This window comes from Prionailurus viverrinus, chromosome A2 (genome assembly GCF_022837055.1).
Source record: "Prionailurus viverrinus isolate Anna chromosome A2, UM_Priviv_1.0, whole genome shotgun sequence".
In the NCBI taxonomy this organism is placed as follows: Eukaryota; Metazoa; Chordata; class Mammalia; order Carnivora; family Felidae; genus Prionailurus; species Prionailurus viverrinus.
In genome coordinates this window covers 164974049-164994243 of record NC_062562.1, presented here as the reverse complement: position 1 = coordinate 164994243, position 20195 = coordinate 164974049, and the positions used below count along the sequence as shown (strand labels likewise).

The window sequence follows — 20195 nt, the reverse complement described above, 5'->3', positions numbered from 1 at the left end:
ACCGTAGCTAGGAGGTCATTGGCTAATCCAAGGTCAAGAAGATTTACAGCTTTTTTGTTACTTATTTCTGTTTTCATTCTTTTCTGATCGGAGAACACGCTTCTGTGATTCAGTTTTTTAATTGATTTGAGATTTGTTTTATTGCAGAAGAAATTTGGTTTATCTTGAAGAATGTTAGATGTGCACTTGCGTATATTCTGCTGTAGTTGGATTGTTTTCATGATGTTTTGGAGTGCTGGTTGGTTTTTAGTGCTGTTTAAGTCTTCTGTTTCCTTGCTGATCTTCTGCCTAATTTTCTATCCATTATTGAACGTGTATATTGACGTTTCGAAGTATTACTGTTGACCTGTTTATTTCTGCCTTTATTTCTCAGTGTTGCTTCATATATTTGGGGGCTTCATGTACTCTTGGGCACTTGTATGTTTGTTATTATACTCTATTGATGGATTGATTTATTTATCATTATAAAATGTTCTTTGTCACCTCACCCCCGTTAGGGTGGCTACTGTAAAAAATAAATAAGTAAATAAGTAAGTACGCAAATAAATAAATAAATAAATAAATAAATAAATAAGTGTTGATGAGGATGTGGAGAAATTAGAACCCTTGTGCACCATTGATGAAATTGTAAAATGGTGCAACCACTGTGGAAAACAGTATGGAGTTTGCTCAAAAGATCAAAAATAGGACTGACATACGATCCACCAATTCCACTTGTGGGTATATCTCCAAGAGAATTGAAAGCCGAGTGTCGAAGATATTCCGACAATACCATTCCCAGTGGCTAAGAGGTAGAAGAGACCCAGGTGCTCACCGACAGTGAACGGATAAGCACAATGTAGTCTGTGCAACTCATAGAATATTATTCAGCCTGAAAAAGGAGGGACATCCTGTCACATGCTACTGCATGGGGAAACCAGGAGGACGTGCTAAGTCAAATAAACCAATCACAAAAAGAAAAACGCTGCGTGACTTCACGTATATGAGGTATCTAAAGCAGGCAAATCCATAGAAACAAAAAGTAGAATGGTAGTTAGGCGGGGGGGGGGGGGGGGGGGGCTGGGGAGAAAGGAGGAAATATGGAGTTGTTTAATGGGTACATAGTTTCAGTTTTGCACCATGGAAAAGTTCTGGAGATGTTTCACAACAATGTGAAACACTTAAAAACTGTTGAGATGCTCCGGTCGCCTGGGTGACTCAGTCGGTTAAGCATCTGACTTTGGTTCAGGTCATGATCTCATGGTTTGTGGGTTCCAGCCCAGCATCAGGCTCTGTGCGGACAGATCAGAGCCTGGAACCTACTTCGGATTCTGTGTCTTCCTCCCTCTCTCTCTGTCCTTACCCCACTCGATCTCTCTCTCTCTCTCTCTCTCTCTCTCTGTAAAAAATAAACGTTAAAAAAATGGTTAAGAGAGTAAATTTTATGCTTTTAACACAATGGAAAACAAAAATGCTGCTGGTCTCTAATAACAATTATTAAAGTGTGTTTTGTCTGATAATAGTGTAGCCACATTAGCTACTAGTTAACTTTATATGGTATATCTTTTTCTATCCTTTAATTGTCTATTTGTGACTTGGTAAAGTGTGTCTTTTTTGCTTCTCTTCCACCTTTCCTGTCTTCTTTTGTGTTAAATATTTTCTAGGGGCACCTGGGTGGCTCAGTCAGTTAAGCGTCCAACTTCAGCTCAGGTCATGCTCTCACGGTTTGTGAGTTCAAGCCCCGCGTCCCGTTCTGTGCTGACAGCTCAGAGCCTGGACCCTGCTTCGGATTCTGTGTCTCCTTCTTTTTCTGCCCCTCCCCTGCTCGCCCTCTGTCTTTCTCTCTCTCTCTCTCTCAAAAATAAATAAACATTAAAAAAATTAAAAATAAAAAAAAATATTTTCTAGCATACCATTGTTATTCCCAGTCATTACTTTTATTTTTTTGAGTTATTTTCCTAATGGCTGCTCTGAGGATTACCATTAATCCTTAATATCTTAATTTAAAATAATTTAAATTAATACCACCTTAATTTCAGTATTTTATAAATACTTTGATGTATAGCTCCATTTCCTCCCCTTCCTTTGTGCTGTTACAGATTACATATTTATACATTGTATGTCCATAAACACATCTAAACTTATTTAAGTAAAATAAAATTATTACTTATTGCAATAAATTAAAAAACCATTACAGCAAAGAAATTAAAATGCATTGTAACAAATAAATAAGTAAATTTATTACTTAATGTAATTGTTTCTTAGATAAGAGAAAATAAGTTACAATTCTAAAACATATTTATACAGTCTTTCATATTTACCTATGTAGGTGCATTGACCTGTTTTGAATTAATCCATTTGGATTCAAGTTGTCTACTGTCCTTTCATTCAGACTAGAAGGCTCCCTTTACTGTTCCTTGTAGAACAGATCTGTTAGCAAACAATTTTCTAAACTATCAATAATAAAAGACAAATTTTGATCAAACATGTTAGAAAATGGGACTTTCTCGTCTATCAGGAAAGATGTTATTAAGTTGGACCTCACGAAATTGACATTAAAACATGGGTTCTCAGCACCACTTAGGCATTTGAATATTACATTTGTAGAAACTTTTTTTTGTTTTTCAATTTTTAAATTAAAAAAATTTTTGTTTTATTTTAGAGAGCATGAGCAGGGGAGAAGGGCAGAGGGAGAGAAGGTAGAATCTTAAGCAGGCTCCACACCCGGTGCAGAGCCCGATGTGGGGCTCGATCCCATGACCCTGGAATCATGACCTGAGCTGCAACTAAGAGTCAGATGCTCAACCAGTTGAGCCACACAGGCGCCCCTAGGTTTGTAGAAACTTTAGAAACACTGTCATGTTCAGTCACTGACAGAAGAGCTTACTTAAAACCACCATGGATGTGATAGCTGTAAACTAGTTAGATGAACACTCCCTGGAGCATTGGCACACTCAGGCCTGGTATCATAAGGGTCATTTATCAATAACAGTAGTTTATCAGAAACTGTACAGGGAAGCTCAAGTCGAAGCAGTAAGAGATTTAGGGATTATAGAAATCTCCAATGCTGTTGGAAACATTTTTAAATGTTTTTTTGTAGTAACTTAGTGCTATATACCAACTCATTACCTCTTCAGTACTGTAATGATTGTAATCTGCAAATTCAACATATTTGTTATACAATTAGTAGATTGGTACCAAGACGATGTATTTTTTTGGCTTTTCTTTTTTATCCTTATTTTGAAGGATCTTTAGATTCATAAACTCACTCCGACAATCTGTTACCGAGATCCTTTACAGCGTTCTATTTGTGAGAGCAACTATCAAGGCCAAACCATCCAGATTTTCTGATTTCGTTTAATTTGTCAAGTGCCAAATGGTAGAGATGTTTTTTGGTGTGTGTATGTGTTTTGGGGGGTTTTGGTTTTTTGGTGTTTTACTGCAAGTTGTCATTTCCAATACTTGGAGTGGACAAGGTTATGACTTCTTTTGTAACAGCTCTCAGGAATATTTGAGATAGTGACTTCAAATATAGCTAAAAGGACTATGTCCCCTGTGTAGAACATAATTTTGGGGAGCACCTGGGGATGATGAGGGGTGCCTGCGTGGCGCAGTTGGTTAAGAATCTTACTTCGGCTCAGGTCACGATCTCATGGTTTATGAGTTCAAACCCCACCTCGGGCTCTCTGCTGTCAGTACAGAGCCCACTTTGGATCCTCTGTCCTCCTCTCTCTTTGCCTCTCCGCCACTTGTGTGCTCTCTCTCCCTCCCTCCCTCTCCATCTCTCCGTCTTTCCCTCTCAAAAATAAAAATGAATATTAAAAAAAAGTTTGGCATTGTTAAAAAAAAAAAAGATAATGCTTGAATATTATTTTTGATGTGATTAGACAGTAAATGTTTATAAAACCAGGGAAATTGACATCAGTTGATCATTAAATACATTTGTAGGGAATCTACAGCCTTAATGATCATATTTATGTGCAATTTGCAAGTGTGCAAGTTTTATTTCCTTAGTTGTTATCAATGACCTTTTTATTTGCTTTGCTATTAATCTGTAAAAGGAGGGTGTTTTTATATGCCTGTTAATAATCTCCTAAGCAAGGATTTCGCCTTGAGCTTTGTCTCATTTCAGTCGTGCCGAACCAAGGATCTAAGGAGTCCGTATTCCACGTCTTGTATTTCCTAGTAATGTGTGCATTTAGCAAACCTTGTTAAACCGTGTAAGTAAGTGTCCTCAAAGACTTACTCCTTTGAGTTATGCTGAAAGAGGTTTCTGAGCACCAGCTGCTGTCCAAGAAAATATTTGGCAAGGTTTTCTATTCTGAGAATTCCAGAACTATGCAGAGACAGTTCACAGTTACCCTCTGCCAGTGTCCGGTATTCCTATCCCCTGTGGGGTCTCTTTCCCCCACCTTTTAAAATTTTTTTTTTTTTAAAATGTTTATTTATTTTTGAGAGAGAGACACACACACACACAGTGTGAGTAGGGGAGGGGTAGAGAGAGGGAGACACAGAATCTGAAGCAGACTCCAGGCTCTGAGCCCGACGCAGGGCTCGAGCTCACGAACAGTGAGATCAGACCTGAGCCAAAGTCGGGGATGCTTAACTGACTGAGCGCCCCGGGGTCTCTTTCCTTTTGCTTCGGAATATGTTGCCTTTCTCTCTTAACTTCCGTTGTTTTCATTTGACTCTCCGGTCTCATGAAACTGCTACTGAATATTTTTACTTTTTAAAGAAAAAAAAATTTGTTTTTTAATGTTTATTCATTTTTGAGAGACACAGCGTGAGCAGGGGAGGGGCAGAGAGAGAGAGGGAGACACAGAATCCAAAGCGGGCTCCAGGCTCTGAGCTGTCAGCACAGAGCCTGACCTGGGGCTCGAACCCACAGATTGTGAGATCACGACCTGTGCTGAAGTCGGACACTTCACCGACTGAGCCACCCAGGTGCCCCAAATATTTTTACTTTTTAAATGAATGTAAACTGTCGTATTTTTCCCCTAATTCCTCGCATGTCCCTGCCTTCCTGCAGCCTGATTCCTTGTCCTTGCTGCACTCCTGGAGCACCCTGCTATCTGTCTTGCAACTGTCTGGTTTTGAAGTTTGGTTCATAATGTAATGTTTATATTAAACGTGCTTTTGCAAACTACACCTTTACTGCTGTCAGGTAATTGTCCAGGACCAGTTCAGCGACCTGTTCCTGAACTCCCCTCTGCTACTTTTTTACTTTTAGAACTTTTGTGCTGCATTTACTAGGATTTAGTACTGTTTCGTTTTCTTGAAACCTTTTGTGCTCTGTGTCATTCTCCTCCTAATTTTTCTATTAATTTTCTGTTTTATATGTCTTCATGCCAACTCCTCTAACCGTGGATGTATCCCAGTAATTGGATTTTTGGCCTCTTTTCTTTTGGTTCACTCTCATCTACAAGGAGAGAGAGCTTTTTGTTCTCTGTGTCTCTGTGGCTTAGTCAGATTGGTATGTCAGCCTCTTATTACTGTCTTAAATCTTAAATCCTAGTGGTTGTAAGACCTTTTTATTTTGTGACACCTAGTGAACGTAGCATTTTGAAAGCTGAATTCTGTTAGGATATTTATGTGATTGCGTGAATTAAAAACCCTGCTTTGGGGCGCCTGGGTGGCGCAGTCGGTTAAGCGTCCGACTTCAGCCAGGTCACGATCTCGCGGTCCGTGAGTTCGAGCCCCGCGTCGGGCTCTGGGCTAATGGCTCGGAGCCTGGAGCCTGTTTCCAATTCTGTGTCTCTCTCTCTCTCTCTGCCCCTCCCCCGTTCATGCTCTGTCTCTCTCTGTCCCAAAAATAAATAAACGTTGAAAAAAAAATTTTTTTTAAAAAACAAAAAAAAACCCCCTGCTTTGCTTGTGTGGGTGCTTCCAGGCCTGTCTCTGAGAAGAACCTGTAAATCGCTACCTTAGCCTTGCTCTTGCCTTCTGAATAAGTGAAGGAGGCTGAGTGGCAGCCGTGCCTGGGCCAGGGACAGTCGGCAGGAGGCTGGACTAGCACTGGACGCTCTGTTCCTGTTCTTGTCTCCTGTGTTCGTCTCTTGTGTCGAGCCTTGGGCCTGGGCCTTTACACCTGCCGGGTTCTGGTGACCAGTGTCTCCCTACCAGACTTGCTTCCTTTCCCAATGCCATCTTCCAAGGTTGACATTTGGGCCTTTAACCCTCACCAGATCGGGACTTCCATTTTCATTTTTTAGGTGTCTCTCAAGAAGTTCTCCAAAAGAAAGTAATCTGATGAAATGCATTCAAAAGGTACTGTGTTTTGTGCCGGAGATAGAATAGACAAGTCCCAACCTTAAAGTAGCGTACAGGAAATACGGGACGTAAATAGTCAAAACTTAGATAGCGTGATAACCGTGGTGATGGAGGGTTATAAAGTTCGCTTTCTTACCTCACAGAATTGCTGTTAGGATCAAACGAAATATCACGAATTGTCCCTTTTTATCTGTGAAGTGCGGCAGAAAGGTTGGTGGCCGTCGGGCGGCCTCTTCCGCCTTCTCTTCTGGGGAAAGGACAAGGGAAGGTTCAGCGCAGTCTGGTGCTTGGTTTCCCCACCGTGTTTCTCTGTGGTTCGTTGTATCCTACAAGCCGTTTGGGTGAATCTTGCTTAACTGTGTTCTCGACGTTCCTTCACTACCGTTGAGATCTATTCCGTGTTAATGTTTCGTCTAGTGGCTGTAGTCTGTTCTCTGTCTGTGATGTAGGGCAGTAAAAAGCTTTATTTGGGAGTAAGGGCAGGATTTCAGCTTAGCTCCTAAGTCATATAGTAGGAGAGAGTATTGAATAGGATTTTAGTCACTGTGTTAACATTCAGCAAGAGCATTGGTGAACGATTGTTATTGTGAAAATAGTTGTGTTCCTTGAGTCTGGAATCTTGGCAGGGTGGATGGGTGAGGGGGAATCTTTTTAATTTAAATTTTGAATTGCAAGTTGCATGTAAGTTTATAGTACAAACTGGCTGAAGTTTTATGCTACCTTAAATATGGTATACTGGTAACATGCTAGATTTTTTTACACACTTTTTGTGAATGTTCCAATTTACAATAGTTGGTAGTAATAATAGGAAATAAAGTAACCAGATTCTCAGACTGTGTAGTTTGCTTGGGGCTTAAGAATCTACTTTTTTTTTTTTTTTTTTAATGTTTATTCATCTGTGAGAGACAGAGATAGAGCATGAGCGGGTGAGGGGCAGAGAGCGAGGGAGACCAGAATCCAAAGCAGGCTCCAGGTTCTGCTTAAAGATTGAGCCACCCAGGCACCTCTGACTACACTTTAAGCTTTTTTTTTTTTTTTTTTTTTAATGTTTATTTATTTTTGACAGAAGGAGACAGAGCATGAGCAGGGGAAGGGCAGAGAGAGAGACACAGAATCCAAAGCAGGCTCCAGGCTCTGAGCCATCAGCACAGAGCCCGATGCGGGGCTGGAACTCACAAACCGCGAGATCATGACCGAAGCCTAAGTTGGAGGCTTAACCGACTGAGCCACCCAGATGCCCCAGGAATCTACATTTTTAACACAGTGTTTCCAATTATGTGGTTCAACCATAAATTACACGGAAACAAACTAGCCAGAATTGGAAGGCCATTGTTCAGAGTGGATTTCGAAAAGCTCTGGAGGGTAGGACCGTTTCCCTGAGTGTTTAATTTCCTCACTGAAAGAGAGTTATTGGAACCTATGTAGAAAAAGATTTGGAATCTTTAAAGTCCAGAGTGGTTTACTTAATTCAGAATGCTAGGAAAATAATTTACAGTGCAGATGTCATGCCAGCCGATACCGTTTCAAGAAATTCACGTAGCAAAGAATAACTGATGGCATTTGGGAATGTGGAGGGGCGTTTTCAGTTGAGGGAGGCTATTTAGGCCTGAGGGCCGTGGACCCTTCTAGCTCCACATGCACAGAACCGCATGCGGGAACTGTTCTCCCGTGACTCCGGGACTGTTCCAGCTGCACGTGACCTGATGGAGACTCTGTCCTCACATCACAAGTGGTATGGAGGCAGGCCCCGCGTAGCCGGTGTGGGCTCCGTATTGTCCTCAGGGCCTTGGGCACCTCCTGTCCTCCTGCCTGCCGAGCTCGGGGTACCCCCTTCACCCTCACTGCCTCGCCTCCAGCAGAGGGAGCAGCAGGGCAGAGGTGGCAGGCACCTGCACGAGCCAAGCGGAGCTTAGGAACCCAACAGAAATCTACTCGTGTCTCAGTGGCCACAACCGCGATACCTGCTGACCCCTTTGCCAGCGATGCTGAGAAAAGTCGTTTCTAAATTGGGCATGCTGCCTTTCTCCGCCCCGTAAACCGAGGTTTTATGCTTACGGGAGAGGAGCCCACAGATATACGGTAATCAGCTACCGGAAATGGCGTGTGCTGTAGTGATCAATAGATTTTTGAAAGACCCTCGGTCTGTGGCACTTTATCCTTCACTCCGTGGTGTCACCAATTCCAGGGCGCGTGAATGGGGACCCATGCCCAGGAGGTCTCCTTCGGCGCCTGTCAGCCTTGTCTTTCTGGTTTTCACGTTTCCTTGATGCTAATTAATAGCCAGCTGCTTTCTCAGAGGCGAAATGTAATGATTAATTTCCTTACTGATGTGTGTTTGCTCATATGGATCCATTTGGGCACGTGGATTTAGATTTTCTTTCACATTCCGGCAAACGTCTTTTTAAACATTGGTGCAGATTTTCATCTTGTAGCCTTTTGTGCTGCTGCCTTTTTTTTGACTGGCGTTTTTTAAATTTTACACAGGTGACATTCTTGAGTTTCATGGTCCAGAGGGAACCGGAAAAACAGAAATGCTTTATCACTTGACAGCGCGGTGTGTGCTTCCAAAATCGGAAGGCGGGCTGGAAGTAGAAGTCTTGTTTATTGATACAGATTATCGCTTTGACATGCTCCGGCTCGTTACGATTCTGGAGCGCAGACTGTCCGGCGGGTCCAGCGGGTCTGAAGACGAGGTGAAGCGGTGCCTCGGAAGGCTCTTTGTGGTCAGCTGTGGCAGCAGCACGCACCTGCTCCTCACCCTGCACTCCCTAGAAAGCACCGTCTGTGGCCACCCTTCCCTCTGCCTTCTGATCTTGGATAGCCTGTCCGCCTTTTACTGGATAGACCGCGCCAACGGAGGGGAGAGCGTTAACTCCCAGGAGTCCGCTCTGAAGAAGTGTTCTCAGTTCTTAGAGAAACTTGCACACGAGTATCGCTTAGTTGTTTTTGCAACCACACAAAGCCTAATGCAGAAAGCCTCCGCCTGGACCGAAGGGCCTTCCTCGGCCGGAGCGGACTACAGGCCCTATCTCTGTAAGGCGTGGCAGCGGGTGGTAAAGCACAGACTGTTTTTCTCCAGACCAGAGGATTTGAAAACCAGCAACCGGTTTTCTTTAGTTTCACATAATTTAAAAAGTAACAGTTATAAAAAGCATGTTTTTATTATTGGAGAAAGTGGCATTGAGTTTTGTTGATAACGTATCACAAAATGGTGTTTTCTGGGATATTATACAAAATTGAAAAAGTCTTAATGGGCTAAAATGATTTGATTATAAGGTATAAAACTCTGGGAGAATATAAATGTTTCTATACAGAATGGATTTTTTTGTTCCAGAATAGATTTCTTTCTTTTCTTTTTTTAATGCTTTATTTACTTATTTTGAGAGAGAGAGAGAGAGGAGAGGGAGAATCCCAAGCAGGCTCTGCACCATCAGCATGGAACCCTACGCAGGGCTCGGTCCCACGACCGTGAGATCATGACCTGAGACAAAACCAAAAGTCAGATGCTCAACCGACTGAGCCACCCAGTTGCCCCCAGAATGGATTTCTTAAACTAGTACAGTAAAACCTTACACTAATCCGTTCTTAGGTTGTTGAAGAAAAATCAAGTGCTGGTAATAATTAAAGTGTATATTAAACTTGTTTTAAAACTAAATAAGTAGTCTACACATTGCAGCCTAAATAAAATGAACTTCCATACGTTTGTGTCACACTTTCTGGAACTTAGTTAAGTACTTAATTTGTTTAGGAAGGTTTAACTGCATTTCTGATTTCTCCTATGTAACTCCTTTAGGAAGCTGTGACTTTGGAAAATGTTTCTGTAGAGCTGCTATTTCTGCAAAGGGGATGGGGGCAGGGAGCCACAGGAGCCTGCACACCTGCCCGTCACACCAACAACTGGAAAGTCAGAGCGTTTTCATCTGACTTAGACTGAGTCCAAGATGGAGTGGCATTCTGCTTGGGTTTTTATATGATTTTTAAAAATTTTTTTCCCTAAGTTTTATTTATTTATTTTGAGAGAGAGCGAGAGTGTGTCCCAAGCAGGCTCCACCCTGTCAGCGCAGAGTCTGACTCGGGGCTCCACCCCAGGAACGGTGAGACCATGACCTGAGCCTAAGTCAAGAGTCGGATGTGCAGATGACTGACTGAGCCACGTAGGCGCCCCTGTCTAGTTTTTTAACTACAGGGAAATAATCTACCCATTCAAGGAATTCTGTGTAAAGGTGGTTTTGAAATTTTCATCTCCTCCTTGTTAAGAGGTTGACAAATGCTAAGACGATTTTAGAGCTGTGTGTTACTAGTATGTTCTTACCCATTTAGGATAGTCTAGCTATTTCCAGCGGAGAGCTGGACAGGGCTGTCTATACTTTGATCAAGGAATGGCCAGAATGGGGCCAGAATGGGGGGCCTGCGTCTCAGGGGTACACAGTGTATTGTGGAGAGGAAGAAAATCTTAGAACCTCTACTTCTGCAGTTTAAGCTAAGAAAAGATTAAATTATATCAATAGTTGATACTCAGACTCATCGGTCTGTATGTCAGGTTGTCTCTCGTATACGTTTCTGAGGTATCCTGTGGGAAGAGTGGAAAGAATTGACGTGGTGTTTTTGTGTGTGTATTCATTTAGGTTTTACCTCCTTAGTTAGAAACTAAGTGTGAATTAACTTACCTAACAAAGATTCTTTTTAAGGGTTTAAAAAGAACCTTGCAAAGAAGCAGATTAGAGCGCACATTCTTCCTAACACAGAGGTGGCAGACATTAGCATACGCTGCCTGAGCCCTGCCCATGTGCCCGGGCTTCCGCTGGTGTCCCTGCACTTTCCGGAACCCAAGGGACTCTGGAGGTGTCTCCTGGCTACCAGAGCCTGCTGGGCTGCATGCGGGCTGGGCCGGGCAGTCCTGAACCAGTGAACGCCCAACTTCCTTGGCCTTCAGCTGAGAGCACACGAAGGCTTTCTGAGAGTGGCCCCAGCAGGATTGGTTCCCAGTTGCCTACAGCAGCCCTCCGTGCGTGCTTCCCTGGCACTGCACTCTCATGGGGCCTCCTGGGATGGTCTCCCTAATCAACGACAAATCCTGGTCTGGGAGCTACTTCTATTGTGGGTCGAGGGAAAACCAAGCCGTCAGCAGACAATAAAAAGTTGTCAGACCAACAGCACGTCTAGGCCCAGTATTTGCTCTTCAGCCACACGGTGAAATTTAAAACGATGGCAGTCTAATTGGTAATCTGGTTAATTACACTGGTCCCCATTCCTGCCATTCACACCCCCACACCCATACGCCTGCAATAAATTTTATTTGACTACTAATGAACTTCCAAACGTTTTAAAATATGACATATTTGATCCCTAGTTTCATCCTTTTTCACTTCATATTTTTGTGTTTTTTATTACATGCAATACATGTTACACGTAAGTAATTTATAAATATTTGTATGTTGGAGGAATATGCTTACTTTTCCCTCAGATAAGTGTGTGATCAGTAGGATTGAAGATCACTTGCTCTACAGTACTTCTCTTTTTAGCTGTTAGGAAAAGATAGGAAAATTCTGTTACCTTCCCTGTCAAGCTCTGGGTGTATGCGTTACATGCGTATACAAAAAAACTTAGCAATTCTTAGCAGAATTCTATCCTTAGAATATGATAGTTTCCATTTCTCCTCTATATAAATGAAGTATTAACTTAATGGACTGTTATTCACAGATTTATAACTTATTCTTCGGGAACATGATTAAAAAATAATGAACTTTTATATTAACTTAAATTATCAATTATATATTAATGTGTCAGACCAAAGACTTGGTTATCTTAAAAAGATTTGTTATCTGACATGTTGGAAGGAATTAAGAACCCTGGTTAATAAAAAATTCTTTTAAACTAAAAGTTATACCAATGGGATTTCTTGAACAGTACAGAAAATTTAATACTTATAAAAAGAATGAGGCTGACAGGGGAAGAAGTTACACAGATAGCAGATACTGGGGTGCTGGTCAGAACCAGAAGAATAATGGGAGTGAAGGATAACAAATCCTAGAGTATTTATTCCATTTGCCGGTAAAAACAAGGGTGAACTTCTCAGGATCTTTGTGAGACTCCAGTAAAAGAAAACTGCATATGAAAGGTATTGCAGACTTTCATCTGATAAATGCTACACAAAATTAAGGTAGTGTTTACCTTCACGCTTCCCTTGTGTAAGGTTTTCAACGTTCAGGTATTAAATGTTGTACTATTAATACCATTCCAAAACATTTTAAGCAGACTACTCTGCTGTATGGATTATCCAAGAATGAAGTGAAATAGACACTTTCAGATGAACAAAAACTGAGAATTTACCACTACACTAAAGGAATTCACTAAAGGAATTAAAAAAAAAATTTTTTTTTAACATTTATTTATTTTTGAGAGACTGAGAGAGACAGAATGTGAGCAGGGGAGGGACAGAGAGAGAGGGAGACACAGAATCTGAAGCAGGCTCCAGGCTCTGAGCTGTCAGCACGGAGCCTGACTTGGGGCTTGAATTCACGAACCACGAGATCATGACTTGAACCAAAGTCGGGTGCTTTACTGACTTAGTCACCCACCTGCCCCCTAAAGGAATTTCTAAAAGATAAACTTTAAGAAAGGGAAATATTATCACAGGTCTGAGATGTAAAGAGTAACAGCAGAGAAAATAGCAAGCACTTGAGCAAATCTAAATAAATACTGATAGTGTAAACAATGTCATTTGTGGGGGGAAGGGAACTATGTAAAGTCAAATGTCTGGGTATCCTGTTTAGTGTAATGCGTGTAAAGTAGGTAATTGAAATTGTATCAGTCTAAATACCTGGTATTATTTTATGTCTTGAGGATTTTTTTTTCTTTTTCTTTTTCTTTTTTTTCAAGGGTGAGAGCTTGAGCAGGGGAGGGGCACAGGGAGAGAATCCCAAGCAGTCTCCAGGCCCAGTGTGGAGCTCCATGCAAGGTTCATTTGCACCGTGAGATCATGACCTGAGCTGAAACTAAGAGTTTCACACTCAACGGACTGAGCCACCCAGGAGCCCCTAAGGGATTTTTTTTTCAACTTAAGTTAAATTCACATTGTGTCCCTCAACTAATTACCTTTTATGAAAACGGGACACTCCTGCAGATTCTACTGACCTTCAAAAGATAAGTTATTAGGAATTATTTCATGCTCAAGCTTTTTGAAAAGTGGTAAAATGGGCAAATTAGTAGAAAAATACAGCTTATTAAAGTCTGCATAAGGAGACATTTTAAAAGCCTCAAGAGTCTATCACTATTAAACAATTGGATCAGAAATTTAAGATGTAAGGAAACTCCAGGCTTTGATAGTTTCTCCAATGAGTTTTATCAAGCATTTGAAGGAAGAATGGTGTCAATTTTATTTGAACTCTTACAGAGAATAATAGAAAAAAGAGGGTCAGATTCCAGTTCATTTAATCAGGCTACCAACACTTTGATGCAAAACTGGACAGAGACGTATGAGAGGGAAATTACAAGCCCTTCTTACTGATGGACATATGTGCAAAAATACTGAACACAATCAACAATCCAATGAGATATAAATAGGATACTACATGACCAAGTTGGATTTATCCCAAGAACACAAGATGGGTTTAGCATTTGAAAATCAATATAATTCACCATACAAACTGGATTAAAGGGAAAAAATAAGATCATATCAAACAATGTAGAAGAAGTATTTGATAGGATTCAGTATCTTCATGATAATAAATGTCAATTTCACACAGATATAAAAGATAGTATATCAGTAGACACAGAAACTTTTAACGTATCTTTTCATCATATTGATACCATAGAAGATAATTTTCCTTGAGCTGATAAAGGTGTCTACAAAAAATCCCATAGTAAACATTACTAATAGTGAAATAAAAGCATTCCCTTTAAAATCAACAAAACAAGGGGCTCAGTCAGCTTGATTACGGCTCAGGTCACGGTCTCACGGGGTTCCTGAGTTCGAGCCCCAAGTCAGGCTCTGTGCTGACAGCATAGAGCCTGCTTGGGATTTTCTCTCTATCGTCTCTCGGCATCCCCCCCCCCCCCCCCCCCCCCGCTCACACTTGCATGCTGTCTCTCCGTCAAAAATAAACATTAAAAAATGTTTAAAATCTGTCACATGTATTCAACATGGCACTGAAAGTGTCAGCACAGTAAGGCAAGGAAAATGAATAAAAGACATAAGAAACAAAACTCACAAGATGGTACAATTGTACAACATGGAAACTTAAAATCGTCTGTAAACCTATTAGCAAATTTGCTAAAGGATCAACATTTAAATTTTTCTAAATACCAGCAGATTAGAAAAATAGAGTTTAAAAAATAAACAATTTCAACCATAACTAGAAATATGAGATTCCTAGAAATCTCACAAAAATCTGCATGACACTGGGTAAAATTATAATGCTGTATTGAAAGATTTTTGGTGGGTGCCTGGGTGGCTGCGTCGAGCATCCAACTCTTGATTTTAGCTTAGGTCATGATCCCTGGGTTGTGGGATCGAGTCTCACATCAGGCTCCTTGCTGACCATGGAGCCTGATTAAGGTTCTCTTCCCGTCTCTCTGCCCCTCTCTTCCGCTCACACACTCTCTCTGTCTCTCTCTAAAGTAAAAAATAAAAATAAATTTTTAAAAAAGTGTTTTTTGTTTTTAAATTGGTTCTTTCTTTGCTACTGAACAACATTATTTATTTATTTATTTTTTATTTACGAGAGTGCACACATGTGCTCATTATGGGGAGGGGTGCGGGGGGGCACAGAGGATCTTAAGTAGACTCCTTGCCTGACACGGGGCTCCATCCTACAACCCTGGGGTCATGACTGGAGCTGAAACCAAGAGTTGGAATCTCAACTGACTGAGCCACCCAGGTGCCCCAGAAGAACCTTTAAAGAAAACCTAAATAAATGGGGAGTGTGTGTTCATAGATTGAGAGACTGAGTAATTTACAGATGTCAGTTCTGCGATGGATAAATCCATCCAGCGTTATTTCTGTCAAAATCCCCAACAAAGTATTTGGTTTTGTTTTCATTTTGGAATTTGGCAATCTGATTCTTAAATTTAACACAGCAAGGCATCAAAAATAGCCAAGACCCTCAGATCAGGTCTTCCGGGAGACAAGAGGCCGAGATGTGGTTGGAAGTATAAAATGTGGAAGAGGAGAGGCCTCCAGGCGGAGATGCAGGTCTGACACAGGTGAGCAGAGGAAGAGGATGGGCAGAATGAACCTCAGACCAGCAGCACAGCTCCGAGAACGTCTTGGCCCGACCGACGCGGAGCTCCGGTGCAGAGTCCCACGTCAGGCAGAAATGGCCCCGCCGTGGCTACTTGCCTTGGAAGAGCATGATCTCAGCTCAAATGCTGCTGCAGACCCAGAAGGTGCCTTAGCTGAGGCTGTCAGCTCACTCTGGCATGTCCCCTCTCCAAGGGAGGTCTGAGGGGTCACTTCTGAGACTGTGTTCTCAAAGAAGACAGTGGTAGCAAGATTTACCCTATTGTACGGAAAGATGTTAAATAGCTAAAGTAATCATACTTTAAAGTTTATTTATTTTGAGAGAGAGACAGAAGAGAGAGAGAGAGGGAGTCTGAAGCAGGCTCCACACGGTCAGCACAGAGCCCGATGTAGGGCTTGAACTCCCAAACTGTGAGATCATGACCTGAGCTGAAGTCAACAATCGGACACTCAACCGACTGAGCCACTCAGGCGCTCCTGTAGCTAAAGTAATTAAAGTTGTGTACGAGGATAAACAAGTAAACCAGAAGGAACTCAGGAGCAAACCCACCCCTTTATGGAGTTTGATAAATGTCAAAAGTAGCAAACTATTGTGGAAAAAATAGACTGGTCAAGTTGTAGCAAGAATAGATGATACACATGGGGAAAAAAGCTGGATCCTTACATAATATTTGAAAAAAAAGCATTCCAATGATTAAAGATGTAAATGTAAAGGCAAAAAATTAAAAGCCAGAGGAGACTATATATGGGAATATATTTGTGATATTGTACAGAAGTACTTCACACATAAAAACTAATTGTAAAGGAGATAAATTGACATTGACTTTCAATTTTTCTCTGACAAAAGATAAAGCAAAAAGCTACAAACAGTATATTTTCAGTTCATGTGAGCACACTCAATATCTAAAATTATATACACACGCACACACATATGAATATACATATATACATGTATATATTTTTTCTATTAGCTTTTTTTTAAAGTTTTTGTTTTTGGGGCGCTTGGGTGGGTCAGTCGGTTAAGCATCCGACTTCGGCTCAGGTCACAATCTCACGGTCCGTGAGTTCAAGCCCCGCTTCGGGCTCTGTGCTGACTGCTCAGAGCCTGGAGCCTGTTTCAGATTCTATGTCTCCCTCTCTCTCTGACCCTACCCCGTTCATGCTCTGTCTCTCTCTGTCTCAAAAATAAACGTTATTAAAGTTTTTGTTTTTGTTTTTGAGAGAGAATCCCAAGCAGGCTCTGTGCTTTCAGAGCAGAGCTGGATGTGGGGCCCGGTCTCGTGAACTGTGAAACCATGACTTGAGCTGAAATCAAGAGTGAGACACTTAACTGACTGAGCCACCCAGGTGCCCCAATACATTAACTTTTCTCATTCATTTTATGTACATACCACTGTGTGAACATATGATATATACACAAAGCAATGAGGAAAAATTAACGAATAGGAAAATGGGCAGAACTTTGGAGGCATTTCATAGAAGAAACAGGAGTGACCAAAAAACATAAAATGAGGTTCAATCTCCTTGGTAATTTGAAACACAAATTAAGAACTCAGTGAGATGTCATTTCGTACATAGTTGGAGGGCAGAAACTTAAAGGCCGACAGTCCCACGCAATGATGGCGTGGTGCAGTTCAGTGCTGGTGGAGATGTGAAATCCTGGTGGTACAGCCCTTGGGAACCAACTTACCATTATTTTTACCAAGTTAAGCACACACACCCCATTGCTCTGGTATATGTCCTGGAGAAGTGGTTTCTGTGCATCGGGAGAGATGTCTAAATATCTTAGCATTGTGCATAACAGCAGAAGCCAGAACCCCCTAAAACATCCACTCACCAAAGCATGGATAAAAGAGACGATACTCCTACTAAGAAGCACTCAGTGGGGCGCCTCGGTGGCTTAGTCGGTTAAGCATCCGACTTCAGCTCAGGTCATGATCTCCCAGTTCGTGAGTTTGAGCCCCGTGTTGGGCTCTGTGCTGACAGCTCAGAGCCTGGAGCCTGCTTTGGAGTTTGTGTCTCCCTCTGTCTCTCTGCCCCTCCCCTGCTCATACTCTGTCTCTCTCGAAGCAAATAAACATTAAAAATTAAAAAAAAAACAAAACACTCAGCATAGTTCAAATTGAACGCACTACTGTGGAGTGCACAAACGAGATAAATCTTTAAACATAATGTTGAACTTTCTTAAAATATTGCCAGCGAATACATTCAGTATAATACCTGTTCTTTGATAGCTTGAAATATAATTCACATACCGTAAAATTCACCCATTTAAGGTATACATTTTTGTGGTTTTAGTATGTTCAGAGTTGTGCAGCTATTTAATTTTAGAAAATTTTCATCACCCCCCAAAAAACCCCATACCCCTCTCTCCTCAGCCCCTAATGACCACCAATCTACTTTGTGTCTCCACACATTTCCCTGTTCTGGGTGTCTCACATAAGTGGAATCACAATATGTGGCCTTTCGTGAGACTTCTTTCACTTAGCATCATGTTTTCAAGACTCATGCATGTTGCAACATGTCAGTACTTAGTCTCTTTGTATTACTGTATAATATTCCATTGTGAGAATATACTACTTAAAAAGTCTTTATCATTTATGGACATTTGGATTGTTCCCAGTTTGGGGCTATTATGAATGATGCTGCTGTGGACACTCATAAGTTTTAACGTGGACTTCCTTTCTAGAATGAGGTTCAAGGGTGCCTGGGCAGCTGCTCAGTCAGTTAAGCGTCCGACTCTGGCTCAGGTCACGGTCTCACGGTTCGTGGGTTCGGGCCTCGCGTTGGGCTCTGTCTGGACAGCTCGGAGCCTGGAGCCTGCTTCGGATTCTGTGTCCCCCCCACTTTCTTCCCCTTCCCTCTCTCACTCTGTCTCTTTCTTTCAGAAAAAAATAAACATTGGAAAAAAAATTTTTAATACAATAAGGTTCAAAGATAAGCATAAACTGTGTGCTAAAATTAGAAAAGGCAGGAAAGGGAAGCAAAAATAATATAAAAACAAGGAGGGGGACAAAACATAGGAGTCTCTTAAACATAGAGAACAAACAGCGTTCCTGGAGGGGTTGTGGGTTCCTGGAGGGATGGGCTAAATGGGTAAGGGGCATTAAGAAAGACACTTGGGATGAGTACGGGATGTTATACATAGGGGATGAATCCCTGGAATCTACTGAAATCATCATTGCACTACATGCTAACTAACTTGGATGAAATCAATCAGTCAATCCACAAATAGAAAGAAAGAAAGGCAGGAGACGGCCGAATGAGATTTGGGGATGTTCTAATCCATTCATGAAGGTTCATTTCTAATATAGCTCAACTCATTATTGTGTGTTATGGTAATCCTAACGTACGTGACGGTAATCGTAACACAGACACACAGACACAGGTGCTTTGGCCTCCACATTTTGTAAAAGTTGGATGATGGAATGTGGGAGGGCCGCTGGCCTCTGAAATCTGCAAGTAGGTTTTGATTTCTTAGGGAGCCCTGGGTTCTTGTTTTTCACGTGAACCCTTCCCACTGTGCTCACACTTTCAGATGTGTTCAGCTCTTGAGCGTGTTTTGGGTTCCGGTGGGTAAATCGGCATGTTTGTGGGCTGCCTGCTTCGGCTTCCACGTCACCTGTTTACTAGGTGCACAGACCTACCCCCTCCCACCAGCTTTCTAGCCTCAAAAATTGTGTTGCTATTGTCTTCTCTCCTCCTTCCTTTGTATGGGTTTTTATCAACCCAGCCCCCTTTCCTGACAGTGGAGTCAGATTTCAGGAGAATTAAGAGGTAAATGGGTATGTTCAGCTGCTGGGGTTATCCAGAAATTTTATACTTAGTTTAAAGTATAAAAGTCGAGGTTTCCTATTCCTTGTAGCCAGGACCATCCTGATCTGACGTGCTATCAATAATACTTTCCCATAGAGGGGTGCATGGGGGTGCTCAGTCAGTTAAGCTTCTGACTTTGGCTCAGATCATGATCTCATGGTTCGTGGGTTCCAGCCCTGCACTGGGCTCTGTGCTGACAGCTTGGAGCCTGGAGCCTGCTTCAGATTCTGTGTCCCTCACTCTCTGCCCCTCCCCGGCTTGGAGTCTCTCTCTCTGTCTCTCTCTCTCTCTGTCTCTCTCTCTCTCTCTCTCTCCTTCTCCCCCCCCCCCCCTCTCTCTCTCTCTCTCTCTCAAAAATGAATAAATCTCAAATAATTAAAAAAAATATTTTCCCATAGAAATAGTCTACAGTATGAGATTTAATGGCTATACAGCCTTCCCTTTTATAGATATTTATTAATCATTCCTGCATGTTTCAGTGGTTTCCAGTTTCCCAATTACTTTTCAAAAATAGAACATAGAAATACATTTGCTGCCACTTTTTCAGGGTATCAGATTTCTCAAGAAGGTTTATACTAATTTAATCCCTTCAGTGGAAGAGGGTCTTAGCATCTCCACCTCCATAACAACAGGATACTTAACTTATTTACATCTTATACTTTATTTTCTAATTATATTCATTTGAACAAGAAATAAATCGGTCATAATCCCACCATCTAGAATCTGGGAGCATATCATTCTGGACCATTCTCTATACATGTATCCACATTGTTTTTGAGATAGTGTTTTGGCTTTTGTTTTGTTTTCTCACTGTACATAGTGTTTTATACTTGCTCACGATGTGCTGTGGACACCTTTCCACATCAGTATATTGATCTAATCACCTTCA

General features: G+C 41.6%; 1 protein-coding gene across 3 annotated transcripts in view; it reads left to right on the top strand.

Moving 5' to 3' along the window:
- XRCC2 (X-ray repair cross complementing 2) overlaps positions 1-20195 on the top strand; it is a 151751-nt gene that overhangs the window by 15326 nt on the left and 116230 nt on the right. For 2 of the 3 annotated variants that reach the window (XM_047850567.1, XM_047850566.1), the window contains one exon: positions 8734-9688. The exons of the other annotated variant lie outside the window; for it this stretch is intronic. In XM_047850567.1, coding sequence (XP_047706523.1) covers positions 8734-9443 — 710 coding nt within the window. In that variant the 3' untranslated portion in view covers positions 9444-9688. Of the gene's footprint in view, positions 1-8733; positions 9689-20195 lie in introns of those variants that run through there. 3 annotated transcript variants of the gene reach the window in all.